The 21,495-nt window shown below is 46.0% G+C and overlaps 1 protein-coding gene across 1 annotated transcript in view; it reads left to right on the forward strand.

Annotated features, from left to right (window-relative positions):
• Nucleotides 1-17,687, forward strand: part of setbp1 (SET binding protein 1) — a 34,810-nt gene extending 17,123 nt beyond the window's left edge. Inside the window, exons 3-7 of the mRNA XM_030104628.1 lie at nucleotides 4,339-4,760; nucleotides 5,345-7,252; nucleotides 7,379-7,586; nucleotides 7,685-8,750; nucleotides 12,797-17,687. Of these exons, the coding sequence (XP_029960488.1) occupies nucleotides 4,339-4,760; nucleotides 5,345-7,252; nucleotides 7,379-7,586; nucleotides 7,685-8,750; nucleotides 12,797-13,302 (4,110 nt within the window). The 3' untranslated portion in view covers nucleotides 13,303-17,687. The remainder of the gene's footprint in view (nucleotides 1-4,338; nucleotides 4,761-5,344; nucleotides 7,253-7,378; nucleotides 7,587-7,684; nucleotides 8,751-12,796) is intronic.
• The last annotated feature ends 3,808 nt before the right edge of the window (nucleotides 17,688-21,495 follow it).

The following is a 21,495-nucleotide window of genomic DNA, read 5'->3' on the forward strand; positions in this document are numbered from 1 at the left end:
TGCCACCAGATCTGAGATAGTAAAGCGCTGGCCGCGGCCGCACATGCTGAGTGAAAACAGGCATGCAGACACACACAAACACACAATTTTAGGCAGCGGGCCTGATCCCAGTGATCCACAAACTGTCCCACCTTGAGAACCCCTCCTCTTTCCTCCCCTTCTCTCCTCCCTCTTTTCTCTCCCCTGCTGTGGGTCTCCTCAGGCGCATGAATGGAAGTCTTTATTCCCGGGAGAACTGGTGGGAAGAACGAGAGAACGAGAAACAGGGATGAGGGGGCCGGCAGGGAGGGAGGGGGAGGTCTGTGAGAGTGGCCACAAGATCAACACAGTGCCACAGCTCCTCTTTTCTCCTCCATCGCTTTTCCCTCCTTTTCTCTGTGCCCCCCCCCCCCTCCCTCTTCCACACCCTCCTCCTTCTACCCCGTTTTAAGTGCTGTGGATACAAAGCCCTGTTAGTATTCATGGTGTTTGTTTGCTGTGTGTGTGTGTGTGGGACTGTGTGCATGTGTGCGTGTGTGTGTGAGTGTGTGTGCGCAGAGCTGTCAGAAACACAGATCACAGAGAAGCAGCGCTCTGAATGAAGCTGGAGAGAAGCGGGCGAGGTGGGGGTGGCGGGGTGTGTTGGTGGTAGTTCCCACAGGAGGAGAATGGTCAGCTACAGAAAAGAGAAAAGAAGAAGAAAAGGACGAGGAGATGAGGAGGAAAAAAGAAGAAGGGGGGGTGGGGAGGGCACCGCGCAAGGCCACAGGGGCAGGGGGGGAGAGAGCACGGTGTCAGAACTAAGAGAGAGAATGTGACAAGGTGAGACAGAGTGAAAAAGACAGGATCATATCAATCATAAGGTTTCAGAGGGAACCAGTTGTAAACGAGTCCAGACACCTCTCTCCTTGTTTTTCTGCTGGTCCTCTCCTTTCCTCCCTCTTCTTTGCCGCTCTCATTCTTTTAGTAACCCCCCCCCCCCCCTCCTTCCACCCTCCTCCCCTTTCTCTCTCTCTCTCTCTGTCTCTCTCAGTCTCTCTCTCGCGTTCTCTCTCTCTCTTTGTGTGTCTGTCTGGACAGCTGCCCAGTTCCATACACAGGGAAAAATGAAACACTCTAACCACTGGGCGTGCAGCCAAATAAAAGGCTGCGAAAAACTATTTGAAGGGCAGCGTGCTTGTGTGTGTGTGTGTGTCTGTGTCTGTGTGTGCACGTATGTGCGTGCGCACTTGTGTTTGTGTGTGGGTGGGTGCATGTGTGTGAGTGCATGCTCGTTTGTGTATATGTTTGCGTCGGTATATGTGTGTGTGCGTGTGTGTATCTGGGTTGTGAGATTTGGGCGTGCCGGCTTAGGGTGTTCTCTCCCAGTATAGTGGCGCAGCCACGGCGCTCGGTGCGTGCATGTGCGAAGGAGAAGTTCCACTCTGAACTGTAGTTTATTCAGCAGGAGTGGAAAAGGACACAAGACACTTCCCCTCTCACATCAGCCTGAAAGACAGAACGCTCCGCGCACGCCTTAGAAATGACAGTCAGACACGCAATCTTTTTTTTTTTTTTCCCTAGTAAATTTATGCTGACTCATTTGCAAAGTGCCTTTCAGTTGGGAGATTGCTGCACTTAGTCACATATTATCCTTGACCTCCTCTGCTGCGTTCTGACCTTATCTGACGGTTACATCACCGAAGGAAAGGAATGTCCAGCGCCATATCGGCCTGCATTCAGGTGTTTGGCAGCGCATTGTGCAACTGATGTTGCTATAGCGCTGACCCAGAGGAAAGGGAATTGAGAAACGGTTGTTGACCCAGCTACAGACTGCTCCTGAAAGCAGCCAAGAGAGCCTGCGGGGAAGGACGGAGGATCAGATGGATCGGGAACTAAACATGCTTTGAGTCTGTTTTGTGTTGTTATCTTTATTTGATTAGCCCGCAGTTGTTGCAGAGGGACTGCGAGGAAAAGCTCGAAGCCGAACAATTCTTGTACTGGTGAGCTGCTTAAGGGTCAGAGTCCATGCTTGTACTTATCCCCTGACCGCTGCCCCCTGCTGCAGGCCGGCAGTAACACAGGGAAATGACCAACTGCACTCGCAGTAAATGACGAGCGTGAGCCGAGGATGAAAAACAATGATGGATCACCGTCAGTTTGCAAAGTCCAGCATGGATTTTCTGTGGCACCGGGGCAGTTTATAATCCCAGCATTGCAGTGAATAAAGAGACATCAAATACAACAATAAACTGGTCATTTAAACCATGCACTGCAGGGAAAATGAAGCCTGGAATAAAATTGAAAAAAACAAAGTTAGTGCTGGCTGGAAAGGGGAGCATGAAAATGACTTTTTTGTCTTAATTACAATAACCAAGGCGATACCTCAATACCTTATGTCCACTATTTATATATGCCTGTGAATCTCAGACAGTGCGTATATTTTCCTGGAAATGCTTCATGGAGTATAGCAGGCATAGAGAAGGGGAGCTGGAGGAGAGGGTGGTACAAGGGAGGAAACTAAGAACAAAAAGCTGAACTGGTGCCAATAACCCAGCCTTAACCGTAAAGGAGGAGGAGGAGGAGGAGGAGGTGGGGTGAGCTCTTTATTCCTATTTTTTCCTCTTTCTTCTGCTCTCCTATGTACAAGAAAAAGGTGTCCATGCTGCATTTGTTCATTATCTGTCTCTGCTTTTTAAGTCATTGAGGAAGAGCATTTATACAAATGTGTATGTGTGTGTGTGTTTGCGTATTTATTTTTTCTGCGGGGATCCCTCTTACCACCTCATCTCCCTGTCTGTCTCTTTTTCTGTGCCCTCCTTTAACCTGCAACAGCAGGTATTCCAGGACAGGTTAGATGAGAAAGCAAGTGTGTATCGAGTGTCTGTCATCTTATCCCTTTCTGGACTCACAGTGTGTCTCTTCTCCTGTAACACTGTAGACACATGCATGTGCACGAACACACGCGCACACACACCTCACAACTGATAGGATACCATGGCAGTGGGGCGAGCAGATAAATGAGAGCGTGCATGTGCCTTTAAGTGCGTGCACAAGTTGGCTTATTGATCATTAACACTACTCAGCATTTGGTTTGTCTTTTTCACCCATGTGCTGAGTGCTGTGCCACCCAGCAGTCATGTGTGTTCTTGTGAATTTGTGCAGCCTACGTCTGGCCGGTGAACGGCTTCGCAGATCATTATTTGGTTATTAACTGCAGACTGAGCAATAGGATTAAGTGAGAGATACGAGCAAGGTTGAAGATAAAGATGAAGGACTTTCTGTTATTCTGTAATGGTGCTTCGTTTTATTTTTTTTTTATTTGTTGGATTTGCGCATCTGTGGGGAGCTGTTCCATTCAAACCATAGTTCATGGTCATGCCTTGGCTTTGTGTGTGTTACTGTGTGCGACACCATTATTATGTTCAATCTTAATAATGTTTAAATGTATTCTCTGAGTGTGTGTGTGTGTGTGTGTATGCGTGTGCATTTGCCGCCCCTGTGTGTACATGCTGAGAGGCAGGCCTGTGGTTAGGTTACATCTCCCTGCAGCGCAGCAGAACAGTGTCTTGTTGCGTCACACTGAGTCTGTTAATAACAGGCTAAACCACAAAGGCCATCCGCTGCTCTATTTCTCATCTTCTAACAGTACACTGATTATGCACCAGTGATACATTACGCAGGGCTATGTCGTCTAAAGAATTATGTGAACTCTTACACATTCAGTTTTACACCGATGAATGTAAAGTGGATATTAAAAAAAGATTTACCCATAATTTGTGGCTCTTATGTGGAAAAAATGTTGAATAACTGTGCCACGGTTTTAGGATGGACAGTATATTGTGTTGACAGAGAAGAACGGAGTTGAGCACAGGAGGCTTGTCAGTGAAATAAAAGATAATATATAGTAAACAAGTCTGGATCTGGAGCAGGGGCAGAGCAGAGCGAGGCTACTGTGTGTATTCAGACACCCCCCGACCATCCCCTCAGCTCTCACAGCATGCAACATCCTTGCCACAGGAATTTAATTGCTCTGTAAACAAGCCTTTTGTTTCGTTACACACTGTTTGCTCATGCACACTAGATGCATTAAAATCTTTAGCTCTGCTATGAAAAGGGAAGAATGCCACAGTGTAGCACAGCAAATTGCTGATGTGATATGCGCTGACAAAATAAAAACATATACAGAACTTGATGCCGTGCTACATGGCTCTGTAAACACAGACTGATGTCATGCAGACAGGAAATGCAGCGGCGGTAGTTTTATGATCACATTATCATTATTATATAATTTGTTGTCGATCCCTGCAGCTATAAAATCTGTCTTGTGATTGCAGTTTGTAGTAACCAATCTTTGTTTCTCTTCTGTGTCATCCGCAGACATACGAGCGCCAGTTCAGGATGCCAGAGCAGAGAGAGGGAGGTCTGCTGCAACTACTGGGAGATCACACTCTGCCCAAGCACCAGCTTCGCAGCTCCTTTCTTCCTGCGCACACACTCTCGCATACGCAGCAAACACAGCACAGTCTCACGCAAAAATTCCAACACACTCACGCACACCAACACCAAATCAGTCCAGACTGGATCACATCGACGGCACCTTCTGCATCCCCAGCCCATCCTGTGGATTCTGAGCCAGCCAGAGATTTGGCAGGAGCCAGCAGAAGCTCTTTGCTAGATCCGACCCAACCTTTCTCACGAACAGCAACACAGAGTCCCTCGCCTCAGAGATCCATGACTCCAGACCTGCAGCTGCCAGTGGTCACCGATGCCAGTATTCTGAACCTGACCTCTCTCAGCAGGTATAGCTTATATTGCTGTGTGGTGGATTTTATTATGGGCTGAGCATGTGCCCCAGAACAAAATCTCAACCGTTTTGTGGGATGACGAGGCAAAGAGTGAAGCATATTTTCTGTGATAACATCTACAGCATATTAGACAGATTACAATGACACTTGTTTTTGATATCATATTTTTGTAATTGTTTAAACTTAAGTTGTAAACATTAAGAAACAAAAAAGGAAACCTTCATACCATTTGATTTTATGGACACAAATGATTCAAGTTAAATTACAATTGCAAATTTTGAATTGCATTTAATCATTAAACATAAACAGAGAAGAGGGTAATGTTGAGAGGACCAGTGGAGCCAGTGTTACTAATTGTAAGATCATTGCATGATTTAAATATTATTTTTCAGTTCATTAAATCACAACATTGATCATATTTTCATTGTAGCTGGGAGGCCTCATCTGATATGCACTTATCGATATAAAAAAAAAACAACCCTGTTCTAAATCTCTGTTCATTCAATGAGTTAAATACAACACTTTCGTTCTCCTTCAGACTTCTTGTTCTAATTATTTTTCTCTGTATGCCTCTCCAGGGGAAGAGGTTTGCAAGAGGTCAGTGAACAGCTCTTTGGGAACATCAAGAGGAAGTATGGCAGGAAAGACTCCCAGAAGATGCTCTCTAATCCCCACGGTGCTGATACACACTGGGGAAGGCAGCCAGAAAAAGGATCGGAGAGCCCGACTAATTCAGAGGAGAGGCAGAAGTACAGACAAGAAGAGCCAGCCGAGCGATTCCACGAAGAGAGGGGCGAAAGGAGAAAAGAGGAAAGGGAGAGAACGGTTGCTGTGAGGAAAGGCGATGAAGAAGACATGGGGATAACCATGCTGGCGGAGGAAGGGAAAGGAAGAAAGAGAAGGAGGCGACCTTCTTTTGATGATTCATTTTCTGTGGAGGAGCAATCACAGCAGCGAACTCTAGACTCTGATAATACAGAGAAGCACCAGCCCGGACCCCCAGAACCTAAAGTAGCACATAAAATAGAGACTCACAAAACTGATTCTCGACTCACGAGTCAGGCTGACGTCGGCGGAGAGAGGACAGAAAAAGGAGAGAGAACAGATAAAAGTGACAAAAGAGAAAAAGGAGAGATAGTTATCGACCAGGAGTCAGATCTGAGCGCAAACAGGATTAAAAAGAATCCAGTTGGGCGCCCGAAGATCAGCACAGAAATACCGAAACACAGAGAGGCCACTCACAATCACATCATCAAACCCAATCTTAACACAAACTCCAGACTCCCAAGTCCTCCAAACCCCAGCCCCAGCCCCAGGTCCAGCATCAGTCCGATCCCCAGCCCTAAACCGAGAATTAATATTAGTCCCAGCCCCAGCCCGAGAGCCAGGGCGGACCTGAGTCCGAGCCCAAGCCACAGCACCAGTTCCACAGCCAGTTCCAGAACAGCCAAGGCCAACGATAGGTGGTCTTACCTGAAAGCTAAAAGCCTAGCCAGCCTCACACCGCCACAGAGAGACAACCTGGGCAGCCTCTCGGCCTTAGCTGACCCGCCATCTGCGTTCCCTATCACCCCATCCAGCCCGCTCTACACCAACACTGACAGTCTGACTGTCCACGCTCCCATTAAGAGGAAACGAGGGCGCCCCAAGAAACAGCCGCTCCTAACAGTGGAGACCATTCACGAGGGCACCTCCCTGTCACCTCCCAGCCCGCTGGCACAGGAAACTAGTGCAGGGCTAAGCCGAAGGAGAAAGATCCATACAATGAACACATTAGTGCAAATGACTCCCACAACAATCTCCAACAGTCTGAAACTGAAGCGTGGCAGGGGCCATTCCAGACCGATGAATAAGATGAAGCTTGGGAAAATGCAGAGCATCTTGAATGAGATCCTCGCTGGGTCCAGTCAGAACGGCAGTCTGGCTCTGAAGTCGTCCTCTGCCCCCGTAACCTCAGCGATGAGCGCCATGGCATCCACCATCGAGGCTCGGTTAGGGAAACAGATAAATGTCAGCAAGAGAGGAACCATCTACATTGGAAAGAAGAGAGGGCGAAAACCCAGAGCAGAAAGTCAATGCGCCAATCCTCCGAAGACCAACAGGGACAAGCCACCGATGTCTGTCTCCACGTGTGGTCTCTATGAGAGCCCTGTGATGCCTTCTACAACCTCATCTCCCAGCTCCAGTGCTCTCTCCATGAGAGCCACCCTCTCTGATGCCACTATGCCCAGTTTGCAGCCCATCTCCGCCTTGCCCAACAAACCAATCGGCAGGAGCTTCCTCTCTGGAGGCTGGAAGCTGTCTCCTCCTCGCCTACTGGCTAATTCACCGTCCCACCTGTCAGAGGGGGCGTCCGTCAAGGAGGTGACCCTGTCCCCCATCAGTGAGTCCCACAGCGAGGAGACTATTCCCAGTGACAGCGGGATCGGAACCGACAACAACAGCACTTCAGATCAAACTGAGAAGGCTCACGCCTCTCGACGCAGGTGCAGTATACTTCCGTTTTACTGCTCCACTTCCCTGAAAGAATGATTTGTTTATTTGACAGATTCGAGTGACATGACAAGTATTGTATCTCTGATTACTTTGTTTTCATTGTTTTCTCCTTACAGGTACTCTTTTGATCTGTGTGGGTTTGAGACCCCAGAGGCAGCAGCTCTGGAGGCATCCAACAGGGGCAGCAGAGCCCGCTGTGAACGGCAGGTGACGGCGGTTGATAACTTCCTGTCACAACAAGAGAAGAAGCAGAAACATCACCGGCGGAAGAGGAAGTGCCTACAGAGCCGGGACCATCTTCACTTTCTCTCTGAGCTGGAGGAGGTTAGAGACCCTGTGATGAGTCTTGTGTGAAATGTTTGATCAAGCTCGAGTATAGAGTGTGTTCTTTAAAACGTTTGCTCTTCTCAACCTCCCTGCAGGTTGTGGTGAAGCTCCAGCAGCTACGAGTGTCTCACAGACGATACACCTGCTACCCGCAGCAACCCTATCCTTCCATTTTCCGTCTCAACTTCCACCATTACTACCCCATTACCTACGACTCCTACCCCTGTGACTCCAGCTCGTACCTCCGCAGGAGTGCTGACCTGAAGGCTAAGAGGAGACGAGGTCGTCCAGCCAAAACCAGCGAGCCAATCACAACGAAACTGCCTTTTGTTCAAGGATACGGTTATCCGCTGGCAGGGGGAAATTACTATGCAGCACCATATGCCATGCCTTATGCACCTCCTCTGAGTCTGGGCTACTTTCCCCCTGCTCCTCCATTTTACCTGCCCCACCACTCACTAGGACCTGCACCCCCATCTCCCTTCATGAGGCCGGCTGTCCCCCCTCCTAAGGCTTTCCATTCCAGTGGACTCTCAAAGCTCCAGCCGGGGTCGAAGCTTTGCGGCGCCAGTGGTCCCCTCCAGGGTTCTTCTGTCAGAGCAGAGGGCCTGGGATCGCTCGGCAGCGGGACTACAGGTGGCCTTGCCGGGGTTCGTCTCCATAAGAGGAAGCACAAGCACAAACATAAGCACAAGGATGAACCCCTTCTTTCGCCACGGGACCGGCAGGAGTTGGGGGGACTTTTCAGCGGCGCCAAGAGCAACGCTCGTCTCAGCATGCTGAGCGAGAGGAGGGACCTGACCAGTCAGGGTTCTTCTAAGCATCTGGACAAGCAGAGGGGCAATAGCAGAGGCTCAACCCTCGGATCCAACTTGGGGATTTTTGAGTCGGACCAGCTGTCCACGCACTCTCTCGCCGACAGTCAGTTCCATTCTCATCAGACTGGACATCCAATCAAGAGCTTCATGAGCAGCTACAGTAGCCAATCGCAGCGGACTGAAACAGGTTCTGACCTCTTTCTGGGGTCACGGGAGGATAAATGCGGAGGGAGGAGCAGGAGGGCAAGGCTTGCTGTGTTTGGGGATCAGGGCCTGATGCCTTTCCAGACTGCCAGGCAGGAGCCAGAGCAGATGAACGAATGTTCCAGTCCCTCGCTCATGGGTAAGAACTCCTTTGGATTGCCTGTTATTTTTTTTACCACAGTAAAAAAATGTATTTACAAAGTGAGTGATGAAACTGATCGAAAAGTCAAACAGCAGGAAGTTTTTTTCCTTTGAAGGTGATAGCATGATAAAACACAGCTTACTTTGATGATGTGCTGAAGGCTTGAAGCCGACCCAAACGGCGGTTGGTCCAGTCTTTTGCTTGTATTCATACAACCAGTCCGTAATGGCTGGAGATATTTTTAATGAACAAATTCAAGCCTCAACTGAAACATTAATGGCAGGCTTCAGACATCGCAACACACCACTGAGAGACTTGTTAGACTAAAGAAGGAAGAGTAATTTATTAGTACAACAAAGCTTTGTCATGTGCAGGAGGTAAAAACACCATATGGAGTCTTAAAATTAAGCTATCTTGTGTTTGTTTGCATTACCACATGTCCAGCTTAAGCATAATGGATAAATGGTTATCCACGTGAGGGAACATTATGTGTGCAGACAGTACAGTAAATATCAATACCCTGGAATGTGGCTCATGAGACCTGCACCGAACAGTAAAAGGGTGAACACGTGCATGATGTTAGCAGCTATTTATATAAGATCTGAAACTGCCAAGTTTGCAGAATTCAATTCTCATCACCTTTACTAAAGTCGCCAGTAGTAAATAATAACCCCTTTCTTCAGTGATAATGGACTTAGATTTTTTTTTCCTGGCTTTATCACAGTTAGTCAGAGGTAACGGGGTATTCCCCATTCTGAATGTAGAGCGCTGTATTGCTTGTTAAGGTGATTCCTATTTATAAATATGCAATGCACAGCATCATCTGGACTTAAAGCAGACAAAGAGGCTGGGTTGCCCCAAATCCTCACTACCAACGTAATGTGTATTTTGGTACATTTTGTATTCTGCTGTCTTTGAGCACATCTGGCTAGGGATAAAGAGAATGTAATGCATGGATGGAGACGACTATAATTCACCAATCTCTCCTTCCTCCCCGCCCTCCCTCCCTTCCTTCTCTCCTGCCAATGCCTTTGCCAGAGATATATTATTCACACAGTGTGATTTATTTTCTACAGACACGCCGTAAAAGGCCCTTGCCTGTGTTAAAAGAGCTGGCTGGCAGCCAGGGGTTTAATGACTGGGGCCTAGTCCAGTGGCGGGGAGGAGAAGCCAGGGGCTCAGCTAGAATACACCCCCCACCCCAGGGAATCCAGGACGGATGACTCATATACACCCCCCCCCCCCCCACAATACTGACCCGACCTCCCACCCCACCCCCACCCTATCCCCCATCCACATTATCCCTCCAATGTTGTTACACCTCATCCAGCCTCCACGTCCTTTCCTTCCCTTTTGCTGCTTCTGCAGCTCTTGAGCTTGCTTTCCTCGTTTACCTCCATTCCACAGTTCTCATATCCACACATAGACGCCCCCCCTGTTCCTCTTCCTCCTTCTCCCCTAACTCTGTCTTTCTGTCCTTCTTACCTTTTCTCTTTCTGCTTCTTCCCTCGTCTCCCCTCCCCCTCGTTCCCCCATTACCCTCTCTATTCCCCATTCCCCCTGCCCCTCCTCTAGCATGACTTACTGCTTCACTTCACAGCTTTAGCCCAATTAAAACACAGGCGCGCGTGCATATGAACATTTGCCGTGCACAAACACACACACACACATCTACACACACACACACACACACACACACACACACACACACACACATACCCTGATAGACTGATCGCCATCCATGAGGTGATACAGATGCGAAATTCTTATTATGGACCAAACATGCAGCTTCGAGTTTTTAAATAATCATCCATGTGTCATATGTTTGTTGTGTGTGTTTGTGCGTGCGTGCACGCATGTGTTTCTACTAATCAGCAGGTCTCACTGCAGCTGAGTGCAATTTCTTCCATGGATATTTGCATAAAGGCACATAATCTTCCACTGAATTGATGACAATAATTTTCTTTGTGTCAAAAGAAGAAAAGCGTTTTTGTACTTCAGTCTGAAAAAAAATCACCAATTTAGCTCGTTGGGATCCTTTCATTCTTGAATAAGAAAAGTGAAAACTTTCCTGGAAAAAAATGTTCAAAAATATTCCAAATTTACAATCTGAGCTGTCAGAACGACATAGTTTAGAGAGATTAAGTAAACTCCCTTTGCTCATCAAACATATAAGATATAAGTACACATAAAAATCCAGAATTAAAGTTTAGTACATATGGAAGCAAGACAATAGTAATATGCACATACTTGACAGATATGAACAGGCTCTTGAGGATCAGAAAAATGAACATCCAAAACATCTACAATGAGGCACTGTCAGACTAGAAGCGGGACAGGTCTGGGGACTCCAGGGCTCCTGCATGGATGACAGGTCACATGACTTGTTTGAACACATGCACACGCTTCAATCCACAGAAATACTCTCCCCGAACGATGTACAGGAAAGATCGCTTCATGCTGTCAGAAGCCTGGCCTGACTCGCTGTGCAGGGAGAGGATATGTTAGCATGTATAGTACAGTTGTGACTTCCTTTTCCACAGAGAAACAGGTCCTCGGCGCTACAGAGCCCCTTACACCGCTGAAGGTCACCGGTTTTATGTTCCGTGTATGGAGCTCATAAATTTCTGCTACTTTGTGGCGTGTGTGTGTGTGTGTGTGTGCGTGCGCGTGTGTGCATGCTCTCACTTTTGTGCAGCTCATAAAGTACCGCTACTTAGTGCTTTCTGCATTAACTAATTTCACTGTCTGCACTACATTCTCCGGCAACAATAGAGTGATGCTCCTGATGTTTTAAAAGGAGGGAGGTCAGGCCTCTGCGCATCTTCCCTTAGCCTTATTTCATTAGTGGACCCCCTCAACATCAAGCTTCAGCAGAGACAGTATTGCATCATTATTGATGCACAGTCTTCATCTGTTAGTTTTGAGACTGCAAACCTTTAAAGGGTGAGAATTTTTTTTTAAAACTGAGAGAGATGCTTTGGTTTAAAAAGGCTAAGTGTTGGAGCGCCACATAAAGCTGCTACTTTGTATCAGCCGGATTTTGGTGATGGAGAAAAAATAAAATGGATAAGAAATCCAGGAAGAAGAGTAAAAGCTCAAGAAAACGAGACCAAGCATGTTGTGTGCGTGCTGCTTGGGGACTGGTGGCTGATTGTGCTTTTCCTCCATTTTGGCTGTGGCTCAGTCCGAGCCGCGGGAACAGTGCCCAGACAGGGAAGAGGAGGGGGGGGAGCGAAGAAATGGGACAGAGATGGGAAACAAAAAGAATGACAGAGAAAAGCCAAGATCAGGAAGCACTTTCCGAAATAAAGATGGAAATGAAATGGTGCGGTTTTACTTGTTTAATTGAAAATTAGAGAGCATCACACTGCCGCCCATGAGGGGCCGAGTGGAAAAGAGAATAGGGGTGATGGGGAAGGAGGGAAAGAGATAGGATAGAACAGCATGCAAAGGGCACACTGCCCAGCTCACCAGTGTGAAGGAAACAATATCGCTCTAGTTTCTTCTGCTCAGCCATTCTGAACTGTCGAATTCATTATTTGTGCGTGTATACATATGTGTGTGTGTGTGTGCCTGCACACGCGCATGTGGATGCATGTGTTTGTATCGGTGTGTGTGTGTGTTTGGCTCTTTTGGCAGCCTGTGCTCCAGATGCACAGGGTTGTTATTGTGTAGCGGCGTATTAAATGGTTGAAGGAGACATTTCTGTGGGTTTCCTGCTAGCAGAATAGGATCTCCTCCTCTCCCCACTCCTCTCTGCTCTCTAGTAGACAATTACAGGATAGGATCTGCTCTCCTGGCTCAGCTGGGCTTTGAAAAGCTTACATGAATATCTCAAAATTAGCAGGAAGCTCTTGAAGTGAAAAAAGACATTCTCTGTATGAGCTAAATTGGCGCGATGTGTTTCTTAGTCTTTCCAAGGCTGCTCGTTTTGACTGACACGCTGGTATCAAAACTCCTTTCTTTTTATAGACCGCGCTCTGTTATTTATTTACCTTGCGATGCCTCACCTCAGTCATTCTGTCTTTCCTCCTCTGCAGGTGTTCCCAGTAAGCGGAGGTACAAGCGTCGAGAGGTGGAACAGATCCAGAAGGACGTCAGGAGGATGCATTCTTTGAACTTTGAGCATGTGCAGAAGATCCTCCGCGCCAAGCGCCTGCAGCGACAAGCCAAAACGGGAAACAATGTCATCAAAAGACGGCCCGGACGGCCCCGAAAGCAGCCGCTGGAGGAGTCAGGAGTGACCAACAGGAGGGCGGAGGATTGGACTGACGCTGGAGGCCTGGACATGCTGGCCGGCAGGAGAGGCGACGGCAGGACTCTGGGGATGCCCGTCCTGGAGAGGTGCGATAACCTGCCAGGTAGGCAGACCAGCAGGCCCAGCTTGACCCCCGAACCCCTGGAGTTCGCCAATCACGACTCAATCTCGGCAACTATCGAGACCGTGGTGCATCAAGCGCGAGCCGTGCCGCCGCTGGCCAAAGGGGGGAAGCGCAGAGGCAGGGGCCACAGCAGGGACGAACTATGGGCTCCTGCCGGTCACTAGGTCTGCCGGAGGGAGCGGCTTTACGGAGACAGGACTGTTTCAAGCCTATCAGATGCAGTGCCCTTAAACTTGGGACTCCTTGGTGCACTTTGACTTGTTTCTCCTCTCGAGTCTGTGAGGAATACAGTGGGTCAGCGGCGGAGCAGGAGGAGGGAACGTTTCAGGCGCCGCTCCTCGGTTTGCGAAGCCCGACCAGACATGGGCCTTTCAAAGAGTCAACGGACCTTCATTTACAATGGCACTATATGGTACTATTTGATACTGAATCTGATGCTATAAAGTGTGTGGTACTTATGATAGTGTAGGATATTGTGTGATTCTTTATGTATCTGATACAGTGATGTGTATGGTACGTTATGATACTGTATCTGAATGTGGCTTTAGCCATATATTTACCAGCAGCGGGAGGAAGGAGGAATGGTTAATATAAAACTGTGCAGCTCTGCTTATTTTTGCCTTTCTGAGGAAGCTTGTCAAAGACATGTGGGATTATATATCAGTAAATAAGCCACCTTATCCCTACAACTTCACCCCCGTTTCGCCCTCAGCCATTTGTAACTTCCCACTTTATTTGCTCTCTCTGAGAAGTAACTGATACTTTCTGGCAGCTCCACACCTGAGGTCCCCCCGCTTGACAACTCACCCCAATTCTTTGGCCCTCCCCGGTGCCTGCCGCTCAACTCCATCGTCTTTTGTCCTCTCATCTACTCCCACTAATGTTTTGCATCTCCTATTGCTCCAGCCCCCTCAATCTACCCCCCTGTGTCACCAATTTCTCCCTCCCCTGCCCAGGCCTCTCCCGGGCAGTGACACAAAGGCAATATGGTGGATGAGACTGTCCCAGACTGTACATAGAAACAAAATCCACTGTTGCCTGCCTTGTTCAATGGGAAACCAGCTCATAGACGTGTACTGGCATACAGTATATTAAATAGAACTGTTGTACCATAGACAATGAAGTGTGTATTGTTTTATAACCAAAAACAGACATGGGTGTGACTCAAGACAAGTTTGTTTTCAGACAGAAAGGACGACATGTATTCATCCATACACTCATTATTGTGTTTATATCCAGGGGGCATTGCATATCGGAGAAATATCAGGTGTGTTTTTAGGAAAACCTTAAAATTGGTTTAATGCACTATATTAAAAAAAAAAAAGAAAAGAAAAGAAAAGAAAGAAAAAACATACACTTGCATCAATCTAATGCAGCACTTACTTGCTTGTTCCAGCCTTATGTTTTGGCATCCGATGGTATGGATATCCATTCCAGAGAGCATGCATTATTTTAATCAATTTGTATATGCAGGCTGCGCAGCCAAAAGCGTTGAAACAAAGCCCAGGGTCTGAATCGTGATTGGACAGTTCAGCAGAAGAGGGCTCACAGTCAGTGTTTTGAGAAGTTAATCCCAGTCTTTCTACTTAACATGATTTTCAATCCATATTCTTGGAAATATTTTTGGAACGTAAAACCAGTGTTTAGATTTAGAAACCAAAGTCTCAGTATTCATTGTAAGGATGTATTATTTAAAAGTATCTAAATCAGAGTTTGACAAACTCTCTACCATGTTGGCACCAATGTAAAGCATTCCTATGTGCACTGTAGAATGTAGCCATCTTGGATTTTTTTTTTGTGTCAATATGTTAAGCTTTTGTTGAACTCTATCTACAGTATCTGTGGCTTTGGGTAGTGGTTGGTATTTTCTCAAAATAAGTATTTCAGAATATAAGCAATGGATCAGTGTTTCTTTGGCAACTTTGTAGAAGTTTGGTTTGAAGAGATTCAGTTTTTTTCAGGCGGGGTGGGATTCTTAGTTGCAACAGTTCAACTTGTGCCTTATGTTTCTTTCTCTCACCAATTGCATTTGACCCGAGAAATATGAAGTACGGCAGAGAGTGCCCACAAAAAAAAAAAAAAAAAAGTGACCCAAAACATTCATGATTGTGCATACGACACATGTGTCTTAGCCATCACAACCCTGACGCTGCCCGGCTCCCTTCACGGCGTCCGCAGTCAGCATCCTCTGTCGGCGGGCGCTAAGTGTGTCGCTCGCCACCTCCTGGTTTTCTGACCCACGTCATCTTAACATAACTAGAAGGGCTGGACTCAAGAAGATGAAATGCTACTCTACCAACGACACATCGAGCACTGACCTACAAAGTGCAGCAGTGGTGCAAACAGAAAAAAAAAAATCCACTGGATCTCGATGTGTCTCTATTGAATGATATTGACTGTCCTCAGTGTCATAGATAGATAGCCAGCGATCACTTAGTCAGCCCAGTATGTTATTTACAACACATAACTGGTTATGTGCTCGGAACAGAAGGAACAGTGGGGGTTTTCATGGAATTCACGTTCTCGTAGATTGTTGTTGTTTGCTATGCATCAGGCCGTGCCTGGCAATGACCTTAAGAGGAATTAATGTTTTGGGTCCACCCTCCGACAAAGAGAAATAAGTGGTCTTATTTACTGAATACAATGAATCCGTGTAACAAAAAATTGTGAATAACACCAGTAATAATTTGTAATAAGTTGTGCAGAAAGTGACTATCATTTCATGAAAACTATAGTGACTGCAGCTCTATGCAGTACAGCCTTAACCAGATGTAAAACTACAGTATTAACGTGTTTGTTGTAAATAGTGTTAGTATGTCCATCCTGCATGGATACCAGTCGGGACCGTCTCCTGAAGCCACAGTAGACCTTCTCTCTTCTCGCAAGGCTGCCCAAGACCCGAGAAAACAACGACAGCGTCTGACTTCAGCTAATTTTCCTCTACACTGACATTCATTGATCCAGCCCGTTACGCAGATTACACAGAGCGTTGGAATAATTTGCCTTACCACACTTTCAAAAGTTCTTGGAGGATACAAGCCCTACTGTAGTGTACTCGACCAAAAATAGGTATCCCGGCTGACTTGTAGCTACTTTGCCTGCGGCCATTTGCGGCAGTGCCGTAGCACGAAGAGTAAGCAAGAGGGTTGTGTGTTTGGGGGGAGCTCTCAGAGGAAATAGCCAAAAATACACTCGTCCTAACGTTGGCGCGCGTAACCTTGCTTCGCCGGATGACTTTCGGTGGGTCTGCAGTCTGCTGTAGTGAAGACGAGGTCTGGATGTGCGAGTGGTGAGGTGCGGAAGAAAACACGCTTGGCAGCTTACTCCTCCATACTGTGGTCAGTCAGCGGTCTCTGAAGCTAGAGTTAAAGACCCCAGGTGTTGTCTGTCCTGTCTGTCTCTCCTACCAGCCAATGCTCCGGTGCCTTCTAACACTGACAAGTATTGTCCCGATCCAGAGCTTTCACTCTACACAGAGACTGCAGAGGGGATGTGGTTGTGAATGGGGTTCGAGGCCGCTGCTGTGATGTTATTAGTCACCAACTGGAACGGTGGCTACAGGAGGTTCCTGAAGACTGATGTAAGAGTCTTTTTTGACACAACAGTGCAGCAGTGGGGGATCCTACATCAGTGTTTGGGAAGTGTATACTGTAGTCCACATTTAAAACTGCAGTACAGCAACTAGGATGAGAGATAACGGCACCTAAATTTTGATCGCCTCCCATTCCCTATGTAGCATGCTGTGATGAGTGTACTACACATGGAGTGAAGGGGTCGTGTGAAACAGAGCCTCATAAATGTAGATTTAGTCATCCTCACAGCATACAGTTACACTTCTAAGCTATAATGTTGTTTAAAGCTGAAAGTGCATATGAAGCATTGAGAAAACCAATAAATTTACTTCTTTAGAGCACAAATTGAGCTCTTCTAACAGTGTGGGCATATTTTAGTTTGTATACATAGTGTATTTGAACCTTTTTCTAAAGTGGGTTTCCTTTATTTGCATGCTCAACTTGATTGTATGCATAAATATTTTAGACAAGCCGAAAGTTGAATTTCAATTGAATTTGAAGCAAGACTTGTACATTGTTTGATATGTTTCTTTTTGTAATGAATTTTTTAATTCATGAAGCATTTTTGTACATTGTATGAATATTAAAAACTGCAAATATTTGACATATAGAGTAAATACTAGATGCGCATGCATATGCATATATCCTTCACTGTATGTATGTGTAAATGTACACATATATTTTGTATTTGCATTTGCTGGCATACAGATATATGTCTTAAGCACATATATACATGTAATATATATGTATATCCATGTCTGCTGGCATGCTTTTGGTCATGTTTATCTTTCATGATCTTGTAGGCTCCTTTTTTTTTTTTTTTTTTTTTTTTTATTTCTCTTTCCTCAAAAAGAAAGGCTCATTCTTTTGCTACCCTTCTGTTGGCTGGCAGCATTGAGCACTTATTAAGAAGAACTACAGTTGAAGTTGTTCATGTTATCCATTGTGTGAAATAATAAATGACTTTATTGACAGCTGACGGCGGCATGTGTTTTGTTATTTCTGGTTGAGCACGGTCAAACACAGGGATAAGGCTGATAAGTTATGTTCTGATGAAAGCCGGTTGGGACTCTGCCTGTGTGTGTGTGTGTGTGTGTGTGTGTGTGTGTGTGTGTGTGTGTGTGTGTGTGTGTGTGTGAGTGCAGCATGCGCTTGAATGTATGAGGGAGAGAGATGACAGCAGGGCTTGCTGCTCTGTTGGTGCTGAATGTCAGATGGTCTTGGTGAATGAGTACTACTCCGCAATGTGTCTGCGACTGGAGGTTAAACGAGAGGGAATCCTCTCATCAGATTATGCTCCAGCCTCACTCAGTCACAGTCACACACACATACCTACACACTCTTACTTGTTCACTAGCCAAGCCTACATCTCTAAATCCCCGCTGCACTGGCCCATCAGTGTCAGTTCTTGGTGGGCTGGGCTGCAGGCTGCTCCGTTATTGGACCGAGCTGAGAGGGAAGTGCCCCGCTATTGGCTGCTGCCAAGTAGTAAAATTCTTCTGTTACCATGGTTGCAGAGTGAGCTGCCCAAATGTGTCTCAGAGTATCTGGTGGTGCTGATGGAACCGTTGGCACCACCGGTGTTGTGCTGGAAAAAAAAAAAAAAAAAAAAAAATTCCCCTCTTTGATTGAAGCCAGGGCTGCAGGGCTGCACCTAAATCACTCTCTGCTGACGCCTGTAAATGAACCAGCGTGGACGCACTACACCCGCCACACAAGGACACGTGAATGAGATAAAACACGATCAAACAGCACAGCAGAACGCGTCCTGGATGGAGGAGGTACTACTGACCGCAGTTTAAGAGAAAACTGACAGAGGACTGACCAACTTCAGGGTTTTATGGAGGACACAGCAATTTCATGAATTTATACTCTGTATTTTCTATAATGGGAGATGGTAAAAGGTCCACTGCTGAAATGTTCCCAGTGAAAGAAAAAGGTCAAATTCAAATCAGACACTGAATGTGTTGAAAAGACATGCCACAGCAAGATACATCTCTGCATATGCACTGTGCAGTCAGTGATCAGTGGAGCTTGTTAAACCAAAAACACCTTTTACATGTATTCACACGTTTACCTTTTTGTTTTTTCTAGTATCATCTGTCTGTGGTGTTTTAAAGTAACACCACCACTGAGGGGAGTAAATTGGTTTAGTAGAGCTGCAGAGCTGCTGTCTCTCAATATCTTACTCATGCATCCTACTGTTAGTTTTGGAAAAAAAACTGTTGCTGGTGTACTCATTTCTAGTATGCATATACAGAAGCATCTGGTTAATTCTGAACTAATTCTGACTCTGACAGCAGCATGGATGATATCTGACTAAACGTACGTTCAGCATTAGCCTGTATCCACAGTACCTGTGCTCCATTAGTAGCCTAAATAAACATTTGTTCACTTTAATAAAAACATGCCTGCTGCTGGCTGCACATCATTAGTTTATCTCAGCTGTTTTGTTACAACTTCTTCTCACTGTCGTCAGCATTTAAATCTCTTTGTTTCTACAACTGATCATAGCCACAATATGGAGCATCTTCTTCCTGATGTACCTTCACCAGATTGACACCAAAACTGATGGCAATTACACATTAACACAGGTCGAGCTCAAGGAGGCAATTAAACACACCACAAAATTACATTCCCAAGTAACTACTTATTCTATAGTTTCATTAATTACTGATATAACTTCACTGTTCATTTTTTTTAAAGTGATTTTCAATCACTTATTTAATCCAAACGCTTCTCTCTACTGTGCTGCGGTCTCAGTTTGTTATTCCAAAAGTGCAAACTATTCCCAAACCTTCTCAGAGTTATAACAACGTTATGAAAGTTTATACATCGTGTTTCAGCAGTGACATCTGTGCTTGGAAGAAATATTGAAGTAAAATTACAGAAAGTGTATTTTAACACATGGAAATATTTGCAGAACTGGATCAGCGTCATGATATGGTATCTGGATCCACAGATGGGAATGGAAATGTAGGGGTAGAAACCTGCACTAAGAGTGTGGGAGGAGGACAGGGCTAATAAATTGTAGTCCTCAGTTGGTCTTCTGTTCTCAGAGTTAGACAAAATGTTGAAGAATTTGGGAGGATCTTCCTCCGAACCCTCTGTGGACTCGCCCTTTTGTGGAATGTGGGATTCAGGGTTGAGGGAAGTTGACAACGGGTGCACCTCCAGCGATGCATGGTTTAGCTTGACCAGTCACAACTCTTTACATATTTTGATTGATGATGAGGTTCGCTACCGAGCTCAGCAACTTCGGCTGCTAGAAAGTTCTGCATATTCACCCTGAAAAGGTGAAAGAATTCCTACTCACACTTCAGAACAAAACCAAGATGTTATTCCAACAGTGTGTGCAGATTACTTTGCGGGTTCTGCCAACTTCCTCCCATAAGTGGCTGCTTCACTGGAACCAGAACAATCATCACGGCATTCACGAATTTTCAGCCGTCATTCTCTCTTTCATTGATTACATGTTGTGCTCAAACAAGATCCAGCGGCATCGCTTTCAGAGCTGCCAGCTTTGAATTTGAGTTTGAGCTTGGTTTGGTGGGAGGTTCTCTGCAGAAACTGTGGAGAGGATGATGGATGGGCTCGGTCTTTGATGATTCGACTCTTAAATTATAAAGAGCCCCCTCCCCTAAAATTTGGACCACTTACACAAATCTGTATGAATTAATTTTCTGAGATAGTGCTTTATCATAAATGTGACTGGAGATTCTTCTTTTATAAACATGCGCAGCATTTATCCATTAATCCCTTCATCCATTAGGTCCTGTTGATACACACCAGGGTCATGGCGTAAACAGCGAGAGTACACCGTGGACAGTGTGCCGGTCCACATGTACTGTATCTACATAACTGTACAGAAAAAAATAAATGCCGTTTTCCCAAAAAAATTCACCTCTGTTAAGAAAAAATAGAAAACAGATCCGTCACAAGTCACCAATCAACCTCAAATGCATATTTTTGGATGGGAGAACATGTAAACACTGCATGAAAGGAGGCCCCCCACTAAGCCTGGACTCAAACCAGGTAGAGTCTCATTGTGAAGGGAAGTGCTAACCACTGCACCACCGTGAGACCTCGTTCCTTGAATTCAAGGAAATAAACAAATTCCTTGCAGGTGGTTTTGTTGCCTTCATGCTACAGTAAGCCTTCTGTCTGTTGGCTCCAGTTCCATGTTTATCAGACAAATATGGGAGCGGTATTGATCCTCTTGTCCAACTTTCCACAAAGCGAGTATTCTGTGCTTTTCCCAAATGCTCGTCTATTTGATGTAGGAATGTTTTGCCTTGTTTTATTAATCCAAATCTCTTAAATGCTGCAGCATACAAGAGCAAATTACAAAAATCCCCCACGAGGCTCTGCTAATACTCTAAACACTGCTGTATTGACAGATCCAGATTTGTTGAAAAGCTGTTTTTTTGTGTTATCTATTTTACCAGGAGCATTTACCATAACCAAACTAACTTTTCACAGTGAGGGCACTAAGATGACGACAATGCATCCAGAGCCACATGGACCACCAACAACAAGCAGAGCCATAAATTCACAGCATACAGTTCGGCAGACTGAGCCAACTAACCAGGAAACCTGCCTTCACCGAGCCTCCCCTCAATCCATCTCCGCTGCTGTTTTCAGAGGACGGCTGTTCCTTGTGTTCATGAAGATGGATAGAGCAAACAACATCTGAAACACATCCTCCCTCCCTCCCTCCCTCCCTCCTCTCTTGTCCCCTGCACAGTGATGGGAGACACCATCTGGTGGTGAAATTTATCAGTG

Source organism: Salarias fasciatus, chromosome 12 (genome assembly GCF_902148845.1).
Source record: "Salarias fasciatus chromosome 12, fSalaFa1.1, whole genome shotgun sequence".
Lineage (NCBI taxonomy): Eukaryota > Metazoa > Chordata > Actinopteri > Blenniiformes > Blenniidae > Salarias > Salarias fasciatus.